Source organism: Bos grunniens, chromosome 9, assembly GCF_055505025.1.
Source record: "Bos grunniens cultivar Pamir isolate PY7600 chromosome 9, Bosgru_T2T1.0, whole genome shotgun sequence".
Taxonomy (NCBI): domain Eukaryota; kingdom Metazoa; phylum Chordata; class Mammalia; order Artiodactyla; family Bovidae; genus Bos; species Bos grunniens.
Window position 1 is genome coordinate 33,075,800 of NC_141173.1, and position 27,481 is coordinate 33,103,280.

The 27,481-nt window shown below is 41.9% G+C and overlaps 1 protein-coding gene across 7 annotated transcripts in view; it reads left to right on the forward strand.

Annotated features, from left to right (window-relative positions):
- The window catches only part of MCM9 (minichromosome maintenance 9 homologous recombination repair factor), a 109,675-nt gene that overhangs the window by 69,549 nt on the left and 12,645 nt on the right, over nucleotides 1-27,481 (forward strand). For 4 of the 7 annotated variants that reach the window (XM_086317119.1, XM_086317120.1, XM_086317121.1 and 1 more), the window contains 5 exons: nucleotides 15,895-16,097; nucleotides 16,679-16,882; nucleotides 18,179-18,261; nucleotides 18,724-18,869; nucleotides 23,397-27,431. In XM_086317119.1, the coding sequence (XP_086173245.1) occupies nucleotides 15,895-16,097; nucleotides 16,679-16,882; nucleotides 18,179-18,261; nucleotides 18,724-18,869; nucleotides 23,397-24,858 (2,098 nt within the window). In that variant the 3' untranslated portion in view covers nucleotides 24,859-27,431. Of the gene's footprint in view, nucleotides 1-15,894; nucleotides 16,098-16,678; nucleotides 16,883-18,178; nucleotides 18,262-18,723; nucleotides 18,870-20,451; nucleotides 20,673-23,396; nucleotides 27,432-27,481 lie in introns of those variants that run through there. The other 3 variants (XM_086317124.1, XM_086317125.1, XM_086317126.1) reach the window with 3 other exon arrangements.

Genomic DNA, 27,481 nt, shown 5'->3' on the forward strand with positions numbered 1-27,481 from the left:
TCATATTTTTTAAGAAATTCTGCAATTTTATTTTATACATCCCCTTTCTCGCAAGATTTGTTTTAAACAGTTTTTAACCTCCAGGTAGAAGGATCTTTGGAAAATTACTGGTGTTTTGATGGTGCTATTAATTTCTGGTTTCATTGCATTCTGGTCAGAGAGTGCTATTTGTGTTATTTCAACTTTAAGGAACTTCCTGAGGCTTTTCTCTGTGTGGCCTGACACTAGGAGAGTTTCATGACTGGCCCATCTGTGCTTGAGAAGTTGTATTCTCTATTATCAGGATATAATACACAGAAACACACATTTAAACTGTACCTTATAAGATCTCCTATATCTTTACTTAATCTTTTGTCTGCTTGATGTGTCTTAGGCTGAAAGTGGTTTGTTAAAGTCTCTTGCTATAACTGTATGTCTGTTGTTTTCTCTTTGCATTTCTCACATCAGAAACTTTGAATAACATTCTGCTTTATCAAGGTAGTTGCTTTAGCTTTGCACTTTGTGTTAATACTATGTGGTCTGAATTTTACCTTGCTTTATATCAAGATCGCAACTCCTGATTTCATATTATTTACATTTGCCTAATATATCTTTGCTTCTTCCTTTATGTTTAGCCTTTTGATTGTAATTTGTTCTCTTGTATACACCATAAAGTTGGTTTCACTTTATTTTGTTTTGCTTTGTTTTACAAGTAACCTGGAAGTCTTTTTCTTTTAATATATGAGTTAAGTACATTTACATTTATTGGTATTAGCAATATTCTTGATGTCAAGTACTTCATTTTTTTAAAAAACTTGCTATGTTTCTCTTTTTTTATTTGTTTGACATTTAGGAAGGTTTGTATTTTGTTATACATTAGGGGTTGGCAAATTTTTTGTGTAAAGGTCCAGATACCTATTTTAGGCTTTTGTGGGCTATATTGTCTCTGGTCTCTCTTACTCACCTCTGCTAATGCAGACAATATGACTGCATCAATATGTCTATAATGTGTACAGAATAAAGAAGCCATAGACAGTATGTATATGAATGGGAATAGCTGTTTTCCAGTGAAATTTTACTTACAAAAATAAATGGAGACCTAGATTTGACCTGCTCGCTGTAATTTGACACCACGTGTAGTTGACAACACCTATTGTAGGACTTACCTTAAATACTTTTCATAATACCTGCATCCCCTTTGTCTTCCCTTGGGAGCTTTAAATAATATCCTGTAACTGTACTTCATTACCCATGTGATAACCACTGAGTGTGTTCTACTATCCCTTTTCCCCCTTCTCTTTACTATTACAAAATGATTATATTCTTTATACTTTGTCAGGACAAATAACACTTGTATTTATATACTCTTCTATTTTTATGCCTTCATTTTTCTCTTAGACCTAAAATTAAATATATTGAAGACTCACCATCAGTCCTTTTGCCAGAGTAGCACCATCGTCTCTTGGTTAAATGAAGCTCTCCTCAAACAGATTCCTTGGGAAGAGTTCCTGAGTTCTATACTGACTTTGTGCATATTTAAAACTATTTTTCATAGGTTTGATACTTGAAAAACAACATGACTGGATATAAAAATGTAGCCTTACACTTTCTTTCCTATAGTCTTGCTTTGCATGTTGTATTGACAAGTCGAGTGCCATTCTGATATCCTTTACTTTGTAGGCAATTTGATATTCTTGCCTGAAGGCCCAGAAGGATTTTTCGTCTTTGTGGTTTAAGCATAATACTTTTACTAGGCTATATCTCAGTTGATTATTCTTGGTCATTTTTTTTAGATGTTAGTGAAATGTAAAGGCTCTTTGAAATGTAAAAGGCTTCATTTCTTTTTGGAAATTTTTCTTGAATTAAGGTCTCACATATTCTGTTCTTTGTTTTTTATTTTTCAGAAATCTTAATTACGTGTGTTAGGTCTTTTTTGCCTAGATTCTATAGCAACCAGTGTTTTTCTTAGACTTTTTAGCTCTTTTGTATTTCATTTTTATTGCCTTGGCATTTTTATTCCTCCCCTTAGCACCCGTTTTTATACTTTCATTCCTGTCTGTCCTCTCTTTGGCACCCTAGATTTAAATGTTTGTTTCTAAAATTACTGTCTCCCTCTCTTCACCCATTTTCTTCCCTGAGTCACTCTGGATAGTCATCTTCCTCTTTCTTATATTTTTCTGTTCTGAGTTTTTGATTTCTGATTTGGAATGATTTTTCATATGTACAAATGTTTGTTTAGGAACGTTTAAGTGAGGATATTAAATACAGATTTCTGTTCTGTGGATTTTTCAAGGGAATGGTGGGATGGACTTTTATCAACTAAGGTATTTTGATTTTTGTGATACTCTTATATAAATAACACTAGGACCACAGCCTTGTCTAACTCAATGAAACTAAGCCATGCCCGTGGGGCAACCCAAGACAGGTGGGTCATGGTGGAGAGATTTGACAGAATGTGGTCCACTGGAGAAGGGAATGCCAAACCACTTCAGTATTCTTGCCTTGAGAACCCCATGAACAGTATGAAAAGGCAAAATGATAGGATACTGAAAGAGAAACTCCCCAGGTCAGTAGGTGCCCAATATGCTACTGGAGATCAGTGGAGACATAACTCCAGAAAGAATGAAGGGATGGAGCCAAAGCAAAAACAGTACCCAGCTGTGGATGTGACTGGTGATAGAAGCAAGGTCCGATGCTATAAAGAGCAATATTGCATAGGAATCTGGAATGTCAGGTCCATGAATCAAGGCAAATTGGAAGTGGTCAAACAAGAGATAGCAAGAGTGAATGTCGACATTCTAGGAATCAGCGAACTGAAATGGACCGGAATGGGTGAATTTAACTCAGATGACCATTATATCTACTACTGCGGGCAGGAATCCCTCAGAAGAAATGGAGTGGCCATCATGGTCAACAAAAGAGTCCGAAATGCAGGACTTGGATGCAATCTCAAAAACAACAGAATGATCTCTGTTCATTTCCAAGGCAAACCATTCAGTATCACAGTAATCCAAGTCTATGCCCCAACCAGTAATGCTGAAGAAGCTGAAGTTGAATGGTTCTATGAAGACCTACAAGACCTTTCAGAACTAACACCCAAAAAAGATGTCCTTTTCATTATAGGGGAGTGGAATGCAAAAGTAGGAAGTCAAGAAACACCTGGAGTAACAGGCAAATTTGGCCTTGGAATACAGAATGAAGCAGGGCAAAGACTGATAGACTTTTGCCAAGAAAACACACTGGTCATAGCAAACACCCTTTTCCAACAACACAAGAGAAGACTCTATACATGGACATCACCAGATGGTCAACACCAAAATCAGATTGATTATATTCTTTGCAGCCAAAGATGGAGAAGCTCTATACAGTCAGCAAAAACAAGACCAGGAGCTGACTGTGGCTCAGACCATGAACTCCTTATTGCCAAATTCAGACTTAAATTGAAGAAAGTAGGGAAAACCACTAGAGCATTCAGGTATGACCTAAATCAAATCCCTTATGATTATACAGTGGAAGTGAGAAATAGATTTAAGGGCCTAGATCTGATAGAGTGCCTGATGAACTGTGGAATGAGGTTCGTGACATTGTGCAGGAGACAGGGATCAAGACCATTCCCATAGAAAAGAAATGCAAAAAAGCAAAATGGCTGTCTGGGGAGGCCTTACATATAGCTGTGAAAAGAAAAGAAGTGAAAAGCAAAGGAGAAAAGGAAAGATATAAACATCTGAATGCAGAGTTCCAAAGAATAGCAAGAAGAGATAAGAAAGCCTTCTTCAGCGATCAATGCAAAGAAATAGAGGAAAACAACAGAATGGGAAAGACTAGGGATCTCTTCAAGAAAATCAGAGATACCAAAGGAACATTTCATGCAAAGATGAGCTCGATAAAGGACAGAAATGGTATGGACCTAACAGAAGCAGAAGATATTAAGAAGAGATGGCAAGAATACACAGAAGAGCTGTACAAAAAAGATCTTCACGACCCAGATAATCACGAGGGTGTGATCACTAACCTAGAGCCAGACATCCTGGAATGTGAAGTCAAATGGGCCTTAGAAAGCATCACTATGAACAAAGCTAGTGGAGGTGATGGAATTCCAGTTGAGCTATTCCAAATCCTGAAAGATGATGCTGTAAAAGTGCTGCACTCAAAATGCCAGCAAATTTGGAAAACTCAGCAGTGGCCACAGGACTGGAAAAGGTCAGTTTTCATTCCAATCCCAAAGAAAGGCAATGCCAAAGAATGCTCAAACTACCGCACAGTTGCACTCATCTCACACGCTAGTAAAGTAATGCTTAAAATTCTCCAAGCCAGGCTTCAGCAATATGTGAACCGTGAACTTCCTGATGTTCAAGTTGGTTTTAGAAAAGGCAGAGGAACCAGAGACCAAATTGCCAACATCTGCTGGATCATGGAAAAAGCAAGAGAGTTCCAGAAAAACATCTATTTCTGCTTTATTGACTATGCCAAAGCCTTTGACTGTGTGGATCACAATCAACTGTGGAAAATTCTGAAAGAGATGGGAATACTAGACCACCTGATCTGCCTCTTGAGAAATTTGTATGCAAGTCAGGAAGCAACAGTTAGAACTGGACATGGAACAACAGAGTGGTTCCAAATAGGAAAAGGAGTTCGTCAAGGCTGTATATTGTTACCCTGCTTATTTAACCTATATGCAGAGCACATCGTGAGAAACGCTGGACTGGAAGAAACACAAGCTGGAATCAAGATTGCCAGGAGAAATATCAATAACCTCAGATATGCAGATGACACCACCCTTATGGCAGCAAGTGAAGAGGAACTCAAAAGCCTCTTGATGAAAGTGAAAGTGGAGAGTGAAAAAGTTGGCTTAAAGCTCAACATTCAGAAAACGAAGATCATGGCATCCGGTCCCACCACTTCATGGGAAATAGATGGGTTAACGGTGGAAACAGTGTCAGACATTATTTTTCTGGGCTCCAAAATCACTGCAGATGGTGACTGCAGCCATGAAATTAAAAGACGCTTACTCCTTGGAAGGAAAGTTATGACCAACCTAGATAGCATATTGAAAAGCAGAGACATTACTTTGCCAACAAAGGTTCGTCTAGTCAAGGCTATGGTTTTTCCTGTGGTCATGTATGGATGTGAGAGTTGGACTGTGAAGAAGGCTGAGTGCCGAAGAATTGATGCTTTTGAACTGTGGTGTTGGAGAAGACTCTTGAGACTTCTGCAAGGAGATCCAACCAGTCCATTCTGAAGGAGATCAGCCCTGGGATTTCTTTGGAAGGAATGATGCTAAAGCTGAAACTCCAGTACCTTGGCCACCTCATGCGAAGAGTTGACTCATTGGAAAAGACTCTGATGCTGGGAGGGATTGGGGGCAGGAGGAGAAGGGGACGACAGAGGATGAGATGGCTGGATGGCATCACGGACTCAATGGATGTGGGTCTGGGTGAACTCCGGGAGATGGTGATGGACAGGGAGTCCTGGCGTGCTGCGATTCATGGGGTTGCAAAGAGTTAGACACGACTGAGCAACTGATCTGATCTAATCTGATATAAATATTACTCCAATTCACTAAAAAATGTCTCATCTTTTCCTGAATCATTTGTAGTAGTTACTCTATTAAGGTGGTAGTCAGAGATTTGGATGGTATACTAGTTTTTAGTTCAGAGTAACCTCAGTTCAGTCCATTTTACTTAATGGAGTTTTTTCCCTAAGGTTTACAAGGGGCGATATGTGTAGGTTGATGTGTCTTCTGATTTTGTTTCTCATTTGTGTTGTAGGATCTTTAATATCTATAGCTTGTCTCCTTCAAGACTCCAAGGGATTCCTGTCCCTCACATCTCCTCCAGGCCTGCTTCCTCTGGTCCCAGGAACTTTCAGGGTCCTCTGTCTGTTCCCTAGGAGCCACTGCTTTGATGACGCCTGAAGCCCTGTTCTCAGTATTCCCCACTCATGGGGCTCCCTTTTTGTGAGGATGGTTTTATCTGTGTTCGTCCATCATGAGGAACCCACTGCCCTCTCCCCCTTTTCATTCAGTCTCCACTGATCTTCCTACTTCATTGTGGGCTCTGGATTAGCTTTGCTGGTTTCTAACGTCTGTTCGGGCCTCCCTTGTGGCTCAGACGGTAAAGCATCTGCCTACAATGTGGGAAACCCGGGTTCGATCCCTGGGTCAAGAAGTTCCCCTGGAGAACGAAATGGCTACCCACTCCAGTATTCTTGCCTGGAAAATCCCATGGATGGAAGAGCCTGGTAGGCTACAGTCCATGGGGTCGCAAAGAGTTGGACATGACTGAGCGACTTCATAAATTCATAAATAATGTCCGTGTACGTGGAGCTTGAAGTTTGTAGTATTCTCTCCCTTAGGTAGCTTTCAGGGCTTTTGGGTTTTGTGTATCTTATTTGCTAATTATTTATCAATAAGGTCTACTTTCTCTGTCTTTGATTTATTTGTGTGTTTGTGCATTTTTTAGGCTTCTCCACCTCTCTAGTAGTTTGGCTTTCCCTCTTATGTCCATTTCAAACGGACCTCAAGAGAGGCTCAGTTAGGCTCAGTTATCATCCCTATCAGAAGCTTTGGGCAAGACCAGCTCAGAGGCCTCTGGCCAGTTTATTGCTTGACTACTGTTGGGTCAGGTCTCAATATCTGGTCCAGCCAGTGGTCCATGTATGGCCATTTCTGTAGAAGGGATTGTGGAGTTATGTGCTTGGTGGGCATTCCAGTGCTTAGCCTGTCCAGGACTGTAATGAGGACAGAAGAATCACTTAAGAAAGATACCAAAAAACAAGTCATGCATCAGTTGTAAGTACTAGTAGATTTGGTGGTGCTAGGAAACAATAGCTTAGACAGGCAGCCAGAGTAGCCTGGTGAATCAATCTAAATAGGTTGTCGCTCAGCTGTTCAGTTGTGTCCAACTCTTTGTGACCCCATGGAGTGTAGCACACCAGGTTTCCCTGTCTTTCACCATCTCCCAGAGTTTGCTCAAACACATGTCCATTGAGTCACTGATGCCATTCAACCATCTCATCCACTGTCATCCACTTCTCCTGCCTTCAATCTTTCCTACCATCAGAGTCTTTTTCAATGAGTTGGCTCTTCACATCAGGTGGCCCAAATATTGGAGCTTCAGCTTCAGCATCAGTCCTTCCATTGAATATTCAGGACTGATTTCCTTTAGGACGGACTGGTTTGATTTCAGGGAGTCTCAAGAGTCTTCTCCAACACCACAGTTTTAAGCATCAATTCTTAGGCACTCAGCCTTCTTTATGGTCCAGCTCTCACATCTGTACATGACTACTGGAAAGACCATAGTTTTGACTATATGGACCAAAGTTTATTTTGGCAAAGTAATGTCTCTGCTTTTTAATACACTGTATAAGTTTGTCATAGCTTTTCTTCCAAGGAGCAAGGATCTTTTAATTTCATGGCTGCAGTCACCGTCTGCGGTGATTATGGAGCCCAAGAAAATAATCTCTCACTGTTTCCATTGTTTCCCCATCTATTTGCCATGAAGTGATGGGACCAGATGCCACAATCTTAGGTTTTTGAATGCTGAGTTTTATGTGAGCTTTTTTACTCTCCTCTTTCACCTTCATCAAGAACTTTTTAGTTCCTTTTTGTTTTCTGCCACAAAGGTGGTGTCATCTGCATATCTGAGGTTATTGATATGTCTCCTGGCAATCTTGATTCCAGTCCTGATTTGTGCTTCATCCAACCTGGCATTTCACATGATGTATTCTGTAAACAAGTTAAATAAGCAGGGTGACAATATACACCCTTGACGTATTCCTTTCCCAATTTTGAATAAGTCTCTCGTTCCATGCCTGGTTCTGTTGCTTTTTGACCTGCATACTGGTCTCTCAGGAGGCAGGTAAGGTGGTCTGATATTCCCATCTCTTTCAGAATTTTCCACAGTTTGTTGTGATCCACAAAGTCAAAGGCTTTAGTGTAGTCAATGAAGCAGAAGTAGATGTTTTTCTGGAATTCTCTTGTTTTTTTCTGTGATTCAGTGGATGTTGGCAATTTGATCTCTGGTTCCTCTGCCTTTTCTAAATCCAGCTTATACATCTGGAAGTTCTTGGTTCATGTACTGTTTAAGCCTAGCCTGAAGGATTTTGAGTGTTACCTTCTAGCATGTGAAATGAGTACAGTTGTACAGTAGTTTGAACATTCTTTGGCATTGCCCTTCTTTGGGATTGGAATGAAAACTGACCTTTTCAAGTCCTGTGGCCACTGCTGAGTTTTCTAAATTTGCTGGCATATTAAGTGCAGCACTTTCACAGCTTCATCTTTTAGGGTTTGAAATAACTCACCTGGAATTCTATCATCTCTACTAGCTTTGTTCATAGTGATGCTTCCTAAGACCCATTTGACTTTGCACTCCAGGATGTCTGGGTGATCACACCATTATGGTTATCCAGGTCATCTTTTTTGTATAGATCTAAATAGGAGGTGGCTTTTCTTGAGAAAAGTCTTGAACTCAGAGGATTTCAAAGAGATGGACAAAAAGAATAGCAGGGTTTTAAAAGACATTACTTAGTCACAAGTACCTAGTGAGTTGTAAACTCTTGGTCAAACTCTGTATTTTGTAGAGTGAGTGAGTGAAGTCACTCAGTTTTGTCCAACTCTTTGCGACTCTGTGGACTGTAGCCTACCAGGCTTCTCCATCCATGGGATTCTCCAGGCAAGAATTCTGGAGTGGGTTACCGTTTCCTTCTCCAGGGGATCTTCCCGACCCAGGGATTGAACCCAGGTCTCCTGCATTGGAGGCAGACGCTTTAACCTCTGGGCCACCAGGGAAGCCCGGATGTATTTTGTAGAAGTTCTTACAATTTCTCCCCAGATCATAGTTACCACCAATTATGTGATCTTTCTTCCTTATTCAAGTTGTCCTTGTAGTTGTTTTTTTTTTTTTTCAACTTTTATTTTGACATCACTGTAATAGCTGTTATATCACTTAACGGACAAGTGTAAGAATATGCCACATGTTGGCTTTGCTCTTGGGCTGGTGGTTAAGTGTGCCCTCTGTCACCACGGTCCATCTGTCATCTCCTTGGTGGTAGGAATAAAGGAAAACACTCTTCAAGTTCCACTTTAGCATTTGTGTTCATTTTTCATAGCACTGGCTCTGGGTCACTCAATGACTTATGAAAAAGTTGGAGATTCCTTAAAAAACTGGAAATAGAACTGCCTTATGATCCAGCAATCCCACTGCTGGGCATCCACACTGAGGAAACCAGAACTGAAAGAGACACGTGTACCCCAGTGTTCATCGCAGCACTGTTTGCAATAGCCAGGACATGAAAGCAACCTAGATGTCCATCAGCAGATGAATGGATAAGAAAGCTGTGGTACATATATACAATGGAGTATTACTCAGCCATTAAAAAGAATACATTTGAATCAGTTCTAATGAGGTGGATGAAACTGGAGCCTATTATACAGAGTGAAGTAAGCCAGAAAGAAAAACACCAAGACAGTATACTAATGCATATATATGGAATTTAGAAAGATGGTAACAATAACCCTGTATACGAGACAGCAAAAGAGACACTGATGTATAGAACAGTCTTTTGGACTCTGTGGGAGAGGGAGAGGGTAGGATGATTTGGGAGAATAGCATTGAAGTATGTATAATATCATATATGAAATGAGTCGCCAGTCCAGGTTTGATGCACGATACTGGATGCTTGAGGCTGGTGCACTGGGACAACCCAGAGGGAGGGTATGGGGAGGGAGGAGGGAGGGGGGTTCAGGATGGGGAACACATGTATACCTGTGGCAGATTCATTTTGATATATGGCAAAACCAATACAATATTGTAAAGTTAAAAAATAAAATCAAGATGACAAATAAATAAATAAAAACTGACACTAAAAAAAAAAAAGTTGGATCATCCTCCAATAGTAGCTCATCTAATTTTTTGGCCAGAAGTTTTCAGAGCCTTAAGTTCACTCTCCCTCATCAGAAGCCCATTAATCTTCCTGATAGAAGGTATACAGTTAATTGCCAAGTGTGAACCTTTTCAGAAAATGTGTCTACACACATAAAGCATGTCCAGTTATTCATCAGTAAGCAGGTAAGATGAGTTAAGTATGAAAAGGAAGTACTTAATCATGTATTCAACTAAAATAAAATAAGAATACTCTGAATATTACTCTTGAAACACCTTACTACTCTCCAGCTCAAAGACTTTTCATCCTCTGGTTTTTGTCCCCTAGTGTAGGAGTCCTCACTGAGCCATCATCATCCAGATGTTCTGGGCCCATTCTCTGGGACCAGGCCAAGATGTTCTCTGAGATATTTGATACTTTGCTACATCCTTTTTGGGAACTCTTGGATGGGTCTGCTTTTGTTTTCTCTCTGTCATTGTCTCTCTCATGTCTTAAGTGACTAAAGTCTGATTGACTTGTGAAGGAATTTCTATTCAAATTTTAATCTCTCTTAAGGGTATTTTGAACCTCAGAATCAGAATGTCTAGCTCCCTGCCAAGGCTACAGGGAATCTCGCAAATGTATGTGTTGTGTGTGTGTGTGTGTGTGTGACTTTATATACACTGCACAGAGGTGGAGAGTTCTTCTAAAAAATAAGAATCACATTCTTAATTGTTCCATGTAACTGTGCCAATTCCACAAACTGTTTTTTGAGTTGAGGTTGACGTTTCTCCATGTGGTGGGCATATACCTACAAAGGTGTATCATAAGCCACTCACCCACTATTCATCTGCACAGGGGGCTGGGAGAGAACCAGTCAGTATGATTTTTCAGTACAAAAGCTTGTTAGGGGCAGTCAGAATAGAAAAAAAATGCTCAGGCCCTCAGGATGTCTACTAAGGATGTAACTTACAGCGTCAGTAACCAAAATATCAGTTTGATTGAATCCATATGTGGTTGAAAAGACCAGTCGCTTTATTGTGCTCTGCTTATGTTACTTAAATCTGAGAACATTGTTAAAGTCTGGGAGTTTAACATCTTACATTTTGTCCTGGCTGCTAAATGAAGTCGAAGAGGAGACCAGGAAGAAGAGGGTGCAGTGTGAGATAAAGGGGCGTCAGGACTTTAATCCGCCCTTTGGAATGTGCCCGTCGGCTCTGCACCTGCAAATGGCGGTAGAGGGCCGTACGGCGGGGTGAAGGCATGCGAGCGCTTCACATGCGATGGTCTTTAAGTCTGTAGATGCTAAACGAAATAATTACTTGATAAAGATAGCATTTCATGTATCTTCTAGGTTCTTTTCAGTCTCCTCAAGGGCAGGGTATCTGATTCTTAAATAATAGAAGATGCCCTCACTATTGGCTGAGGACACATTTTGGGAAAAAATTTGACATTGCAATTATATATTTGCTGCTACTAAATTATACTCACATACCTGGGTAGAAGTGCAGTCTGAAATTTAAAAACAAGATGACAGTTTACTGTTCTGCTCAGTAAACATGTCTTGACCGCTCAGGAGCGTTATATGGTCTCTGATTGCTACTAATACCAGGAAAAGGAAAAGACAAGGCTTTTGTTCTCAAGATGCTCACAGCCTTGCAGCAAGACAGACAAGTAGACATTTATTGTACACTGTGATTCTAACAGTCATAGAAGAGCCATGGCAGCAGTCCACACTGAGCTAATTTTCAGTCTTCTAGCCCATATCTGTCCTCAGTCAGAATCTCAGAGGTTGGACCTGGGAATCTGTATTATTAGAACCCACCTGCATTCTCACTGACTAGCCAGGCTTGGGAACCACATCTCCAGGATAAGACTGCTCCACACCTGTCTTTTGTGACATTAATTAGCATAATGTCCTCAAGGTTCATCCATATTGTATTATGTGGCAGGATTTCCTTTGGAGTAAAGTGAAGTGAAAGTTGCTCAGTTGTGTCCAACTCTTTGCGACACCATGGACTATACAGTCTGGTGTATAAACCAGGCTGGAATACTGGTGTGGGTAGCCTTTCCCTTCTCCAGGGCATCTTCCCAACCCAGGGATCGAACCCAGGGATCGAACCCAGGGATCGAACCCAGGTCTCCCGCATTGCAGGCAGATTCTTTACTAGCTGAGCCGCAAGGGAAGCCCTTGATTTCCTTTATTTTAGGCTAAATAATATTTCATTGTATGAGTGTGTGTATTCTTCATCCATTTAGTCACCCGTGGACACTTGTATTGCTTCCTCCTCTTGGCTGTTATGAATAGCATGCTGTGAACATTGGAGGGTGTCCGTACCACTTTTATTCAACTTGATAGAAAGGCCATCTAAGCTGAAGGCGTCACCCTTCATCTGGGTCACATTTTACAGCTGAGAAAGTTGACTGGGCCTTTGTCATTCAGAGCCTGTTTCAGTCTTCCCCTTTACTCTCTGAGGTCTAGAGGCAGTTGTTTTCTCCAGCCCTTCAAAGCCTCAGATTTCTGAGCCGTCTGCTCTCTTTCATCACTCCTTGAAAACTGGTCACTTCTGTCCTGTGCTCATGTCTTTCCTGCAGTGTTTCGCCAGAGGGAGTGTTTCTTATTTTAGTCACAGTGTGATGTGAGTGAAAGGTGGGGTGCTCTGCTCCGTGTAGTCCCTCGGGTGGCTGTCTGACTCCAGGGCCTTTTATCCTCACCTGTACCAGCAGAGAGGGAGAAAAGCAGGGAAGGTTGTCCAGGAAGGTTCTTAGGCGCCTGACCTGGAAGTAGATATGCTGTCTCCCCACTCCACCGGCAGGACTTATTTTTACAGCTCTGTGCTGCTCTGCTGTGCTGTGCTTAGTCATGACTCTTAGTGACCCCATGGACTGTAGCTCACCAGGCTCCTCTGTCCATGGGGATTCTCCAGTCAAGAATACTGGAGTGGGTTGCCATGACCTCCTCCAGGAGGTCTTCCCAGCCCAGGGACTGAACCCAGGTCTCCCGCATTGCAGGCAGGTTCTTTACCAACTGAGCTACCAGGGAAGCCCTACTTAACTGTAAAGGAAGATGGGAAATTTAGTCTTGCCCTGCCCCCAGGGAGAAAGGAAAACCACGTTTGCACACAGAGCAGCCACTGCCACCGGCCAGAGCTAAATTTGGAAGTGCCAGCCTGTAGGTAGTGATTAAAGCCGTCAGCAAAGATGGGGATCACCATACAGATGTGATGAGACTATTAAGACCGCCACAAAACAAGGGTGCTTTCTGGAGGGCCTGCCAGGGTAAAAATCACTTATGTAATTTATGTAGGAAAGTTTAAGCATGTGGATTAAACAATGGAAAGGCAGGTTTTTCAGAAACTGGAATGTTGTCACTCTTTGAAGTTAGTGCAGGAAAAAAAAATCTTTAGCATGACTATTTTATATCTGGTGAAGCCTGCAAGTATAAAATGACTCTGAGTTTGAGAAATACTGAACTAAATAAAGATTTTTGATTTATCCCTTATTCAGCACATGTTCATTGAGCATTTAAATATGTGACCGGCAGCATGAGCACTGTAACAGTGGTCATGGGCCCTCAAGGGGAATCAAATTAAGTAGGAAAGAAGTAAGGCAAGGAAATGCATACCTAAAACCTCAGGCCCAATCTTTAAACCACAGGAAGTGCTTAAAACATTTCAGCATCAGGGTAACAGTTTGGAGGTACAGGAGTTTGGGTTTTGAAGTGAAGCTGACCTGGGTTTGAATCGCAGTCCTGTTGCTCTGCTTGTGACCTTAACCGTCGTTATTACCGTCTGAAACCATCTAGTTTCCTTATTTCCAAGTTGGTGATAATATCTACCTTTCAGGTGGTTGTGAAGATCAGGGGTAACATGTATACATAAAGCCTGGCACAGGGCTTTGCATTACATATATGATAGTTATCTTTTTGTTACTAGGAGAGTAGAGCTCATACTGGGTTGGTGAAATGACCTTACCTTACACTCATTCATGCGTCCTCGTTCAGTAGAATGTAGTGAGCTGCTGCTGTGCACGTGACACTTAGGATGAGGCTGTGTGAGTATCTTTATTCTCTAAAGCCCCATTCAGGTGGTAATGTGGGTCACGTTTGTATCACAGGTTTGCAGCCACCAGGCTTACATGCTGTCTTCCCCTCTTTCAAGTGACCAAGGCCACTCTGTCCCTCCTGGCGCTGCCCCACCTTCCTCTTTGCTGCTGGTCACAGCCTGACTTACTGTCCCACACCATCTCCTCTTCCCCTGCCTGCTCCTCTACCTTCATTGCTCGAATCTCCACAAGCTGCTCACCCCCCAGGAAGACTGTTCCTTCACATATAAATCTTCCTTAGCTTTCTTCCCAAAGCTGCTGCTTTGCATGTTTTCCCAGTTACCTCGGGAATAACTCACCCCCTTCTTTCTGTCTCTGCTTGTCCATTGTCCTTCTGTCTTTGCAGACACGAACGCAGGTAACTGCCACCAGCGTCCGTTGCACATGTCCTGTCTGGTGGGCACCGTGTTGAGCCTCCCTGTCCTCTAGCAGTTCTGTTGTGAACTAATCGAAGGCGGGGACCAGCTCTGTACCTTTCTCAATTCTCAGTACAGCCCTTTGCCCACAGGAAATGACTTGTAAATAGCTCTTGATCAGAGAGAGGAAGAACAGCCAAGTTTATCTCTCAGAAAATCATTTGTAAGCAATTATTTCATAAACAGTTGTATTTTGTTTGGTATTGTATTGAAGTATTGAAGCAGTGTTCCTTTTTTTCTGATAAGTGCAAATAGCCTCTTCGGTATTAGATTAAATGTGCTTTTTGTGGGATTAGTTAGGAACCATTTACTACATTGGTTTTATGGCAAACTGATTCTGAGTTCTAAACAGCTGCCTTTACAAAGTCATTTTGGTATATGAATAAGATGTAGACTCTATGTTCAGAATTTTCCCCTATCAGTGATTTTTTTAAAAGAGGAGTTAGTTTTCAGTGAAGTGCCTTGTTTGTTGTTCTCCTCCGTGTCTGCTTGTGCCACTTACCACAAATACAGATTCTCAGACTTTTCAGTCCTCAGGCATGAGGTCATTGCTGGAGCCAACTGGAAATAGATCAAGGATTAACACATGTAGCACATGTTTGCCGAAGTCCCAAGGCTATGCGCTGCAACTGAAAACCACCATCGCTAGAGAGCAGACAACGTTTACAGAGCAGGAATTCTATACTTGTTACTGTCAGTGAATGTGCCCTATTATTTTGAGGACGTGCCCATCATAAACAAGTTTAAAAACAACATCTGAGTTATGTCATCTCCATATCTGCCCCGCCACTGCCCTGACTTGCGTGCGTCTTCCTCGGCCACTGCCTTGTCTCCCCAGCGTGTCCCATCTGTGGTCCTTCCCTGTCTAACCAGCCCACCATGCCCCAACCTTTTTAGCCTTCCCTTCACTGTTGCTCCTCAAAAACACTACGCTAATCAACCTTCAGTTTTCCTGATTTCTTCTTTTTCTATCCCTCCTCCCCTCCATCCCTTGCTCCTTCCTTTCCTTTCCCTTCTGCCTGTTTCTTTCACTTTTAGAAGAACCAAAACAAGTAAGTGAACACACAGAACAAGTCCGTGTGTCACAAAAGGCCTTGCCCAGAAACCACTTCATAATGTTTCTCTGAGTGTCTCTTCCATATACATAGATGAATACACGTCATCTTTATTTCCCCTGGGAAGTTTATGCTTCTAGAACTTACTGTATTCTGCCGTGTCTCACCATTATAGAAAATGGATTGCAAGCTCCTTAAGACCAGTATCCATGTACGGTTTAACTTTGTGTACCTCTTAGAGGGGTCTACTCAGAGTCAGGGCATAAGAAATGTGTGTTGAGCACTTACTTCTTTTCAAGATAGGCTCGTATAAATATGTCCTTCATTTTAACTTGGTGTTTGTATCATTCCACGTTCTCTTTGACATGTTCGTCTCTAAATTTTTAAGGTACCGGAGCAGCCCCTTTCTATTAATAAGTTTAATCTTGTTTTTCATTTGAATCTCAACAGTCAGTGAACTATACCTTCTCTTTTGGTAGCCTCGTGTGCAAACTGAACACAAGGACCACCATCCTTGCAGCAACTAACCCCAAAGGCCAGTACGACCCCCGTGAGTCTGTATCAGTGAACATTGCCCTTAGCAGCCCACTCTTAAGTCGATTCGACCTGATCCTCGTTTTGCTTGATACCAAGAATGAAGACTGGGACCGTATCATTTCCTCTTTTATCTTAGAAAACAAAGGTATGTGGAAGCGATCAAATCATTCAAATTGACAGAGTAGACATAAATGAAATTTTCCTTGAGGAAAATCAAATAAATACCCAACTACGAGTCTATAGAGAGATGCTTAGACAGAAAGCAGTGAACCTAGTTAGCGAGCCTAGAACAATGCACAGAAGGAAAAGGGTCTTCCTTTGCTTACCGTATGTCCTTTGTGGTGAAAAGGGCAACTTTATGATATATAATGACCACGTGGTTCACGTCCTATACACAAAGAAAACTGGACTGAATTTATAAAGCAGAATCCTAAATGTGGATCTTTTGTCAAAAAATTAGGCTTACCAAGTACTATTTATTATTGTATATGGCAGAACAGAATTATTCTGAATAATTTAAACCTTTGTAGGAAGCTTACCTTTATTAAGCTTAGAGCCTAAGACTATTTATTATAGAGCTATATGCAGAGATAGGTCTAGATTTCAGTGGCCAGAAAACCAGAAGGTTATCCTTTTAAAAATGAGTACAGGAACTTTGTCAAAACCCTCAAAATGAGATATTTGCCTGTTCTTAGAAATTACTGACCCAATACTTGATATATACAGGTTACCCAAGCAAATCAGAGAAGCTCTGGAGCATGGAAAAGATGAAATCCTACTTCTGCCTCATTAGGAAACTACAGCCCACACTGTCTGATGAGGGTAATCAAGTTCTGCTCCGGTACTACCAGATGCAAAGGCAGAGTGACTCCCGGAACGCTGCCCGGACCACCATCCGCCTGCTGGAGAGCTTGATACGATTAGCAGAAGGTTAATTTCACTCCACATATACTTTTATTGGGTGCTCACTGTGAGCTAGGGCTTTCCTGGTGGCTCCAACTGTAAAGAATCCGCCTGCAATGCAGGAAACCTGGGTTCGATTCCTGGGTTGGGAAAATCCCCTGGAGAAGGGAATGAAAACTCACTCCAGTATTCTTGCCTGGAGAATTCCATGGACAGAGGAGCCTGGCGGTCTACGGTCCACGGAGTCACAGAGTCTCACACGACTAAGACTAAACACACAAAGTGAGGAAGGCTTGGGACTTGGCAATGAGTAAGGATGATCTCTGAGATGCTTGCTCACAGTTGGTTAAAAAGTAAAAGCTTGAAGCTATGAAACCTACACGGATTATAGATGTTGAGTGGAATGTAGTGGCATTAAGGAAAAGGAATCTTTGTGACATTTCATAACTTCCTGTAACTTCAGACATCATCCATTTAAAAAGTCTTGCTTGCTGTATGTTTTCCTTCTCGATGGCCTCTATCTGAATATGCCTTTGTTGGGAACTGTTTTCTGTATGGCATCCTGGGTGATTTCTCACCAGTTGCTACTCACAGCCGCCACTAACACAGTAACGTTGAATTAGCAATGCCGTCCTCTGTCCCATCCCTAACGTGTGAGACTTGCGTGCATACTCGCAGCTAATATGCACCCTCAGACTTTTTTTCCCTTAATACTGGCTTTTACATTTAGCACTTACTTAAATAATCCTAAAAATTTTTTTCACATGAGTTAACTGTATGATATAATGATGTGATATATGCTTAACTAAAAAGTTCCATAAAACAAAACTGCTTCACTTTTTCAAGGATTTATAATTAATATTAAGGCAAGAAATACCTAAGATTTAGGCTTGCAAGTTTGATACTTTTGAAAAGCTGACAGATAAAGAGATGTACCAGAGATGAGAAATCAATTTTAGTCTTGTTTAGATTATAATAGATTAGAATTAAGAAGAATTAAGAATTAATTAGAGAGTAAGAATTAACAGTTACTGAATATCAATTATATGCTTATATAGCCCCTTTGTTTGCTGGAGCCCAGAGTACTTTTTCATGTGAATACACAGAATTGTCATGGGCTGTGCAGAAGAATTAGGCCCTTTATTAGAGAAAGAACCTTAAAGCTATTGAACTTAGACATCTGTGCTTGTTCTAGTAAAATGTATTTGTTATTAGAAGCACATTAATAATATACAGTTTTGGAGTAGGGGGCACCAATGACATTTGTCACCTCAGATATTCATAAAAATAATTTCCTCATCATTTCAAACGCACCTTTCATAGCTCATGCTCGCCTGATGTTTCGTGATACAGTGACTCTGGAAGATGCTGTTACAGTGGTGTCGGTAATGGAGTCCTCCATGCAGGTGAGCATAGCTTGTACCTAACATTTGAACCGTAATTGCAAACATTGTTTAAAAAAGACAATTTATAACATATCTGGAGTTATAAAAATGGCCATATTTTAGACCTATTCATTCCTGGAAATTTATCCAAAGGGACCCATTTAAAAGAAGCGAAAAAAATTGTCATGGAAACAGTCTGCATTGTTTTACCCACTGGTGTAAAGTAGTGGGTCTTAATCCTTCTTCTCCTCAACACACCTGAGAGATGCTCATGGTTCCACTCAAGACAGTGTGGCTTCCCAGAGCAATGCATGCCACTGGAAATTGGGGAAGAGGACTACTGAAATTTGAATCAGGCTCCCAGATGACTCTGAGAGCCGTGACAGGGGTATAGGGGTTGGTCTTAAGCACCTGGGATCAGTGGTCCCTAGCGTGGAGGCCTGGTGACTCTCCCTGGTATTTTCCATTTTCTCATCCTGTCAGGGAGGTGCGCTGCTAGGAGGTGTGAATGCACTCCACACTTCCTTTCCCGAAAACCCTCTGCAGCAGTACCAGACGCAGTGTGAACTCATTCTGGAAAAGCTGGAGCTGCCCAACCTCTTGAGTGAAGAACTGAGAAGACTTGAAAGGTGAGAAAAGAAAACCAAGAAAGGCATGTAATGGAACATGCTTGTTTGGCATTTAGTGAAATGAAAGAAGTGTAAAGTAAGTGGAAAATCTATGTAGGAGATTTCAGTTACTTGGTGCTACATAATCTACTCCATCAAAGCTCAGTGGCTTAAAAAAAAAAAAACCCCACCGTACCCTTTTAGTGCTTACTTTCTGAGAGTCAGAAATTCAGGGGCGTTTAGAGGGGATGTTTATTTCTGGTCCACATAGTACCAGCTGGGGTCACTCGTACACCTGCATTTAGCTGGGAGCTCAGCTGGGATCGGAACTTCGAAGGGAGCTTCTGTCACGTATGTGGTGCCTTTGCTGGGGCGGCTTACTTGGCCAGGAGCTCTCTACTGTAAGGTAGTAGGAATTCTGAGATGGTAGCTTAGGACACAAGTAGCTGAGCAAAAGTGGAAGCCGCTAGCCTTTCATGAGCTGGGCCAGAGCGGACATGGCATCACTTCTGCCACATTTTACAGGTCAGAGCAAGTCACAGGGTCAGCCCGCATACCAGGTGAAGGGACATGACACCACCTCTTGATGGGAGAAGTGGTGTAGACATATGGAAAGGAGGGGACTGATGGCAGCCTCTATGGGGACCACCTTCCACAGCTGTGTTTCCTTGGCTGGCTGGTCTAGTGAGCCTTATGGAGAACATGGACTGGTCCTTTACTGTGTATAATCAACTGGGTCCTGATTAACGAGAAGGACCAAGGTATGCCACCTACAGTTTGCACCCAATATGATGCAGTTTCCATCGAGAAACCTTGGTGAATGGCTGCATCCTGTTTACTACCACCGCTTTTCCCCTCTTCTGTTTCTTTGGCTCAGTGTAAGAGGTAGTGCTGTCCAGAGGTGGCTGGGACTAATGTTGAGGAAGAGGAAATTGGCCGCCAGGAGAGTGGTCTCTCTCATCCCAGGCCAGACCCAGACACAAAGTACTTTATAAGCTGGCTGTATCATGTGTCCTCACCAGGGGAGGACATGTGCAAGGGTATTTGCATAAAGAGTCTTCATGCTTATTAATATTTTAATTCACTTATTGTCTAAAGCTTTTCTGCAAGCATAATAAAAATTTGATCATTAGTCTTTATATGGCAGCTTCCCTAGTAGCTTAGATGGTAAACAATTTGCCTACAATGGGTCAGGAAGATCCCCTAGAGAAGGGAATGGCAACCCACTCCAATATTCTTGCCTGGAGAATTCCACAGGCTGAGAACTAAGTGACTAAGAACACACACAGTCTTTATATAACCCAGGTGAAAGAAAATTGCAGGTAGAGACCGAGGCACAAATTGCTTTCAGGCCAGCCTGTGCCAGAATGCCGGGAAGGTTCCGGAAGTGGAGATAAGAGTACAGCACTGGCTTCACCCAGAAAAGGCCCTTCTGGTCTGTTAGCAGCTGCTCTGACCCTCCCTCAGCATCATGATTCCTTCCCTACTACACTCCCAAATCTGTGACTTTTAAAAATTTACAATTCAACAGCCAGACTGAAAAAATTCCTCAGTAAGAATGACATTTTATGTTAAAGAGGTAAATCTGTTTTTCATCCTACAGGGGAACAACGCAGGAATGACAGGAGCAGTGTTTCAAAACCCCCTTTTCTAGTGACTTGTTACTGTGGACATGTGGGAAGGAACATGTCACATGCATCACCTCAAGAATTTTTGCCTGAACTTTTACGCTTGAAAGAAAGAGCCGCTCAGTCATGTCCAATTCTTTGCAACCCGCCAGGCTCCTCTGTCCCTGGGATTCTCCAGGCAAGAATACTGAAGTGGGTTGCCATGCCCTCCTCCAGGGGATCTTCCCGAGCCAGGGATGGAACCCAGGTCTCCCGCATTGCGGGCAGATTCTTTATCATCTGAGCCCTGCGTGCTCCCTAAATACGTGAGCTTCTATTACAGAGCTTGACTTTGAGTCTGTGCCTGTGTCGAGGGAGTGAAGGATGGCAAGTGTGTCCATCAGGCCTCTTCCTGCTGGTGCAAGTGGGTTAATCATTGACCTGAGTGGGTTAATCATTGACCCGAGCCAGTGGGTTAATCATACCAGTGTTGATCTCAAAGCTGGGCACTGGGGAATAGAGAGCATGTGAGAGCCTAGCGGCTACACAGGGAGAATTTGGGGAGCACATTGGGATGATTAGCTGTTGAAGCAAAACCTTGAGAACTCTTTTCCTGGCACTTCTCTCCTATTTTGCTCACTCCCTTCATCCAGCAGTATTCTCTATTTATAAAACCCCAGCACAGCTTTCTGGGGAAAAATGGGAGATGGTTTTGTCCTGCTGATACCCAGTAAACTTGCACTTTGTCTAAAATCAGCCTCTTTATCTTCTGGTCTCCTGGCCTTTTCATGATCCAGAGCGTAGTGTTAAGGTCAGTACTCCTCCTTTGCTTCTTTTATGGTTTGAGGTAGCCGATCCTTTTCAGTCCTGTCCTGGGCCTGGCTTTGCATTTGGAGAGGATTCTTACATTTTGAGTGAGCAAAAACTCATTTGAGTACCCCTGACACATGTCAGATTCAGGAAAGGAAGGACTGTGAGTCTCAGAGCAGTGTTGTATGATAGAAAAAGGGCAGTTAGACTTATCAGATTCAAGATGACCCTCCTGGAGGGAAGGAAGGAAAACAGAAAGAGTAAGTGATGGTCTGAAAGATAGGATTCTGCCTTAAAAAAATTTTTTTTTCCCTTCTGATATTTCCTTGTAATGCAAGAATTCCTGAGCTGATCCTCACAGCAATAAAACCAGGTGGCCTGCAAAGAGGGGCATCTCCTGTGCCTCCTGCGTTGCAGGCAGATTCTTTACCACCAAGCCACTGGGGAAGCCCCTCTGCTAGTGACAGCCAGCCGCAAATGACAGCTGCCTTACCCATCTTAAAACAGAGTGTGGAGATGTCTTTTAGGTGGTATAGTAAAGTATAGAGTTTAAGTAGCAGTACCTTTAAAATTCCCATAAATTATTCAAGTTGTGGAGTGTTAATAATTATGAGCATCCCTGACCTCAATTTGATACTGAAAGTATACTAGATAGTAGTAATTTTGAAAGCTATTTGGGTTTGTTTTTGTTTTTATCTTTTTTGGTCTGACTGTGATTACAGTGAATTCAGATTTTCTGTATTGTTGTTCCCAAGTCTACTATGAGTGACTGTAACCCAAATTTAAAAAATAATTTTTTAGTGTTTTTTTTCCTGGCTGTAAACAATAATACATTCTTTTTTTCTTTTTTTAATGTTTTTTTTTTTTTTTTTGGCTGTGCCAGGTCTTAGTTGCCGCATATAGGATTTTTAGTTGCTTGTGACATATTAGATCTAGTTCCCTGACCAAGGATTGAACCCAGCTTCCCTGCTTTGGGAGCACAGAGTCTTAGCCACTGGACCACCAGGGAAGTTCCAATACACATTCTTTATAAAATGTTTTGAAAGTAACAATAATGAATTAATAAGGTAAAAAAATCACACACAATCTTATTTCCCAGAGAGAGCTATCATTAATGTGTTAATGTATTTAAATACATTGAAATTTAAATCCATTTAATTTTGATGTCTTCTGTTCCTTTTTCTATGATAACCCATGATTTTTAGAAAAATTTACTTATCAGCTTTTTGGTGTAGTTTCTTTTCAGATTTAGTGCATGGAAGCAGAGTCACATTGCTCCTTATACTGAAAAGGCGTTTCTAGGTTGTTAGGAAGGGCTTTCTAAGGGACCTCTCTTTGAAAAGCTGCTGTAATCCCTGTTAAAAATTGGTCCTCTGGTACTATTTCAGTTTCTAATGTGCCCAAGGTTTAAGACGAATGTCACAAGGTCAACTCCGTCATTCTCAGCAGGTCAGTAGGTTTCAACTCTGTATCAATCTGATGAAGAGTGGCTGCCCAGAACAGATGCTGAAACGTGTGGGCTTGGCAGGAAAGAGGTCATGGCTGCCTGGGGGAGGCCTGCCACGAGGGTGACTGCTGGAGGGGGCAGGGGGTGCCAAGCACAGAGGAATCATAGTCTCTTTACTCTTGAGGAAGGTCATTTTTTAGATGCACTAAAATTCAGTACCTCATTTAATTAAAGAGGTTTGAGGCGGTCATAATCTCTAGTCTTTCCCTTTGGTTCAGCTCTGCAGACTGGCTGCAAAATAGCTCGAGCCACTTCTCTTGGTCAGTAGTCAGCTACTGTGCACATAGCCACCAGGTTGTCTTGTAGGTGAACATTTAACACAGGAGAAAAGACTGACCTTCCAACAATCTGATGAATGAAACAGACTTTCAGAGAGATCTGAAAATATAGACAAACCTGCCCTTTGATTTTCTTTATTTTACTACACTTGTAGGTTAAATTAGTATGATTATCAGAACCCTTGTATTCTATCCTGGTGAAAAAGGATAATTTCCTCCTGCTGCTCTAAGAGATGGTGTGTGGTATTAGCCTGGAATTATGTTGGACTTAAACCCTTAGATGGCATCTCAGAGAATAAAGAAAGGAAAAGATTAAAGCAATACATATTTTCCTTGTATGCTTCAGGTTACAGAATTGGAGTGTGGACCAATCTCAGCCGCAGGCCGTGGAAGCAGAGACGATTCCAGGATCCCTGGGAGGTGATGCCCGGAAAGAATCAAACTTCAGAACATCGACGCAGCAGGAAGTAAACTGTAGCGCGCATCAGTTCTCTATTGGAGGCAGTTTCGGGGGAAGCCCACTTCTCGGTCCCTCTTCCCATCTGGGGCCTAAAGGACCAACAAGTGGAAAGCATTCAGAGGAGCACAGAAATAGCCAGGATGGCAGTTTGGACTGGTTTGATTCCGTGGCAACTCATCCGATTGAACCTAAAAACACTGCTCCTGTGTCTCCTAGTCCCAAAACAAGTAGGGGGGCAATGGCTTTGAAAATCTGCAACAACAGATCTCAGGGTAAGGAGGATAGGGAGGCAGGCCAAAGGAGCAAATTGGAGACTGAACCACTTCCAGCAGCAGGAGAGACAGAAACTCCACTGAGGCCAGGCAACCGTGAGGGTGAAAGGCCAAGAAAGGCCGCCACGGTTTCTGAAGCGGCCGTATCTGCTGATGAACCCGACTCGGTGCTGACTCATCACGTCCCCAGGAAACTGCACAAGCTGCACAAGGCTAGGGCCCAGGAGTTGTGCAGGAATACCACCAGGCCGCCCTTGCAACCCACAAGCCCTTCTCATCCTCAGCCCACTCCTATCCAGAGCCCGGAGAGAGTGCTGGAAACTCCCAAAAGAAAGAGACAGAAGTCACACGCTCAGGCACAAGAGCCCCACCAGGAAAGTGTTGAGAGTCTGGGTGCCCCTGTGGCCAAACTGGCAAAATTCACTTTCAAACAAAAGTCAAAACTGACCCATTCCCCTGAAGACTGTGGCCCTGTATCTCCTGGCACCAGTAAACCAGTAGTTCAGAGTCCTGAAAATCCCCAGCGCAGAGCAAAAAGAGGAGCAGCTCTGCCTGGGAAGGGCCCAGAAAAGCTGGCCTCCAGAATTAGAAGCTCGGCTCAGCAGCAGGATGAGACAAGGGGGGTATCACCGCAGCCACCCTACAAAGACAGACCAGAAGAGAAGAGGGAACGCGCCCCTGCAAAGGGAACTGTCCAGCCTGAGTTAGAGCTTGGTAACGACACGGGGCGTTTCTGTCTTGCTAGTGAAAGAGTCAGAAAGGAAGAGGTTTCGTGCAGTAATAAAAGCAGCAAGGTTCATGCTTGCACGTTAGCCAAATTGGCAAACTTCTCCTTTACTTCCCCCTCTGAATCCAAATCAGAATCCCCTCCTCCTCCTCAAAGTAAGAACCCGAGTGAGGGTGGCCCCAGCTGTGTGGCCACAGCTACAGCGCTTGGCAGGAAGAGGAAGACTTTTCAGCTGGACACATCCACCGAGAAACTAAGTCTTTCCAAAACATCTCTCTTCACTTTACCAGAACTAGATGATGAACCATTAGATTTTGATTGGGATGAGGAAATGAGAAAAAAGCCATAATCATGAAAAGCTTTCTGGTCAAGTTTCACCCTCCCCCACCAAAGCCACCCCCTCCAGGACATCAGTGTGCCATTTACAGATGGGGGCACCATTCTGAATGCCCCCACCCAGCCCCTGCCATCAGGTTTTGTAAATTCAGGTTTATCCTCATGTCGTGAAAAGCTGTACAGTCGTTGTAGGTCACTGTGACACCAGCACATGAATTGCATTAATTAACAACTGTGCCTTGATTTTGCAAACATTGTACTTGTATTCCTAAAATGTTTCGTTGTGTTTTGTTTGGGTTTGATGTATTTTTTAAGGGGGTGGGTTTTCCTGAGACCCCTTCTTTCATTCCCTCAGGAACAAAGGCCACGAAGGTAACGCTCATAAAGCTAACAAGTCAGATGAACTCTTTTTCTGTTGTTTTTTTTGTTTTTCACCCAAGATGTGCTGAGTATGGTAAATATTATTATGATTTGCCAGAATCATGTGATTTTTCTGAATTTTTTTATGTTTATTCTCATGTGTCATATTAAATATTATTGAAGCTTTTGTTTCTCCAAGAGGCCTTCTCACAATTCCATGGTAGACTTAAAGATCTGGCAGCTGGTCAAAGAGATGCTTTCTTGGGATATTGACCTGAGTTTTCCTTTCTCTCTTGAGCCAATAATTTATGCTTCAGATTCTTTTTTATGTCTTGGGGACTTACCTTCAATACAATTTAAATCCTGTGGTTGGAAGAAGAGGGTGTATGGTAATCTCAGTCATATATCATGGCACCCATCCAAGTGGTTAATATGGAAATGTGATTCCTACTAAGTTATGATTCATTTGTCTTTAAACCCAAACAACGACTGGTAGGAACAGACAACTCAAGCTTTGTCTTAAATGCTTTTAGAATAACTTCTTCCTTTAGATTCTAGCAAGGATTCCATAATTACAAACTTTCTGTCCTGGAGTTTGAATTTGGAAAATGGTAATAGATTCTTTTCATTGTCTGAGGGACTTTCGGCATGAGGAATACTGAAAGCTGTATGTACTTAGTTTAATGATCATTTCATTGAATTCCTACAGAAAAAAATTTAAGAATCTCAATTTTTCTTGAGCATTTAAATATTAATTCCACAATAGACTAATTAAATTTTCTGAAAGATTTTAAACAATGACTACAAATTTAGTATGGGTGAGTCTTTTGAGATCATCAGACAAGTTAAGCAGCTTAAAGACATACCTAAGCAGTAATTATAAAAGTTGTTGTTGTACATTCACTTAAACCTATCCTAAAACATCAAGACTATCGTTTAGGTAATTTCTTATTTCTGTACTTTTATTGACTTCCTAGTGTAGTATGATTCTTAATGTGATATCTTCCTCATCTCTCTCTATTAGTACTTCTGTGGGCTTTAGCATTCTTACTAGAACTAAAGGAAAAAGAAAGGATCTGGGTTGTTAAGCGGTTGATTAGCCAGGACATGGTCTGATTGTGAAAACAGGGCAATTCAAACCCGAGCCAGACTGATGAGCTGACTTGTTTTTTTCTTGGTAGACTTTTAAGTCCCTTTCTTATAAATTTTTGTCTTTGAGACTAGGTATCTCTTGCAGTAATGATGTATTAAGCTGGACATGACTGATAGTACCTAACCTATTGATTTGCCGTTAGGGTATTTTGATCTGTTTTTGTCATTTAATGTGGTTGTATGCTAAAGCCTTCATTTCTGTCTTGATTCTAGAGCACTTAGTTTCATATAGTTAACTTGTCTCTTCAGGACACAGTAATTCTTATTTTAAAAGGCAGTGTGGAATTGTCTGTCTTCCTTAGCTACTGTACATGACCATCTATGCCATCTTCTGCTGATTATTATCTGTACTCACCATATGTCCTCTAATTGTGCTAATAAATCCACCCTACTTCTTTTCAGCACCTTCCTCTGCCGGGATCATTTGCTCAAGTTACAAGTTCCATTGTTTATTCTTCAGTGCTTAGGCAGCAAGTAGGAACTATGTATGTAAATATTACAAACCGATACAATTATTAAAGAATAAACTACTCAATATGAATGCTCCCCTACTTATTAAAAAATCGGCCTCTGTCACAGCTGACTTTTGTGTTATGACCTTCACAGCTTGGTCAGTGGGAAGTCCCTGTATGTTGACACTGAGGTCCTTTTAGGACTCTGACTTTCCTAAAAGCATCTATGCTATTTGAAAAGAACAGCATGTTCCAGACCCATTTGAGTTCTTTTCCTACCTCAGCTCATAGAATCCGTTGCCCCGAGGCACTGTTCCTTAGAGACCAGTGATATTAAATGCGGAACCCCGGGCTTCAGGGCTGCGTGGGGAGGTCAGCACTACCCCTGCTCTGCGGTCCTTTAGTTTCAGAGCTAAAAATGTTTAGCGTCCCGGGGCCGTGTTTTATCCTGCTGTGTCCTCCTTCTTTTATACTGTATGATTTCACGACAACTATGGTATTTTTTCTTATATGGTATTTAATGTGTGTACCAAGGAAAAACAGGTGTCTCCGGGGAAATATGTACAGTCTCAAAAATCATATTTGTATTCAATAAAGGAAATAAAGGAAAGTGTAAAAATAACCTTTATTTCTGATCAGCATGTCAGGCTGTATTTTTTTTTCAGGCCAGTG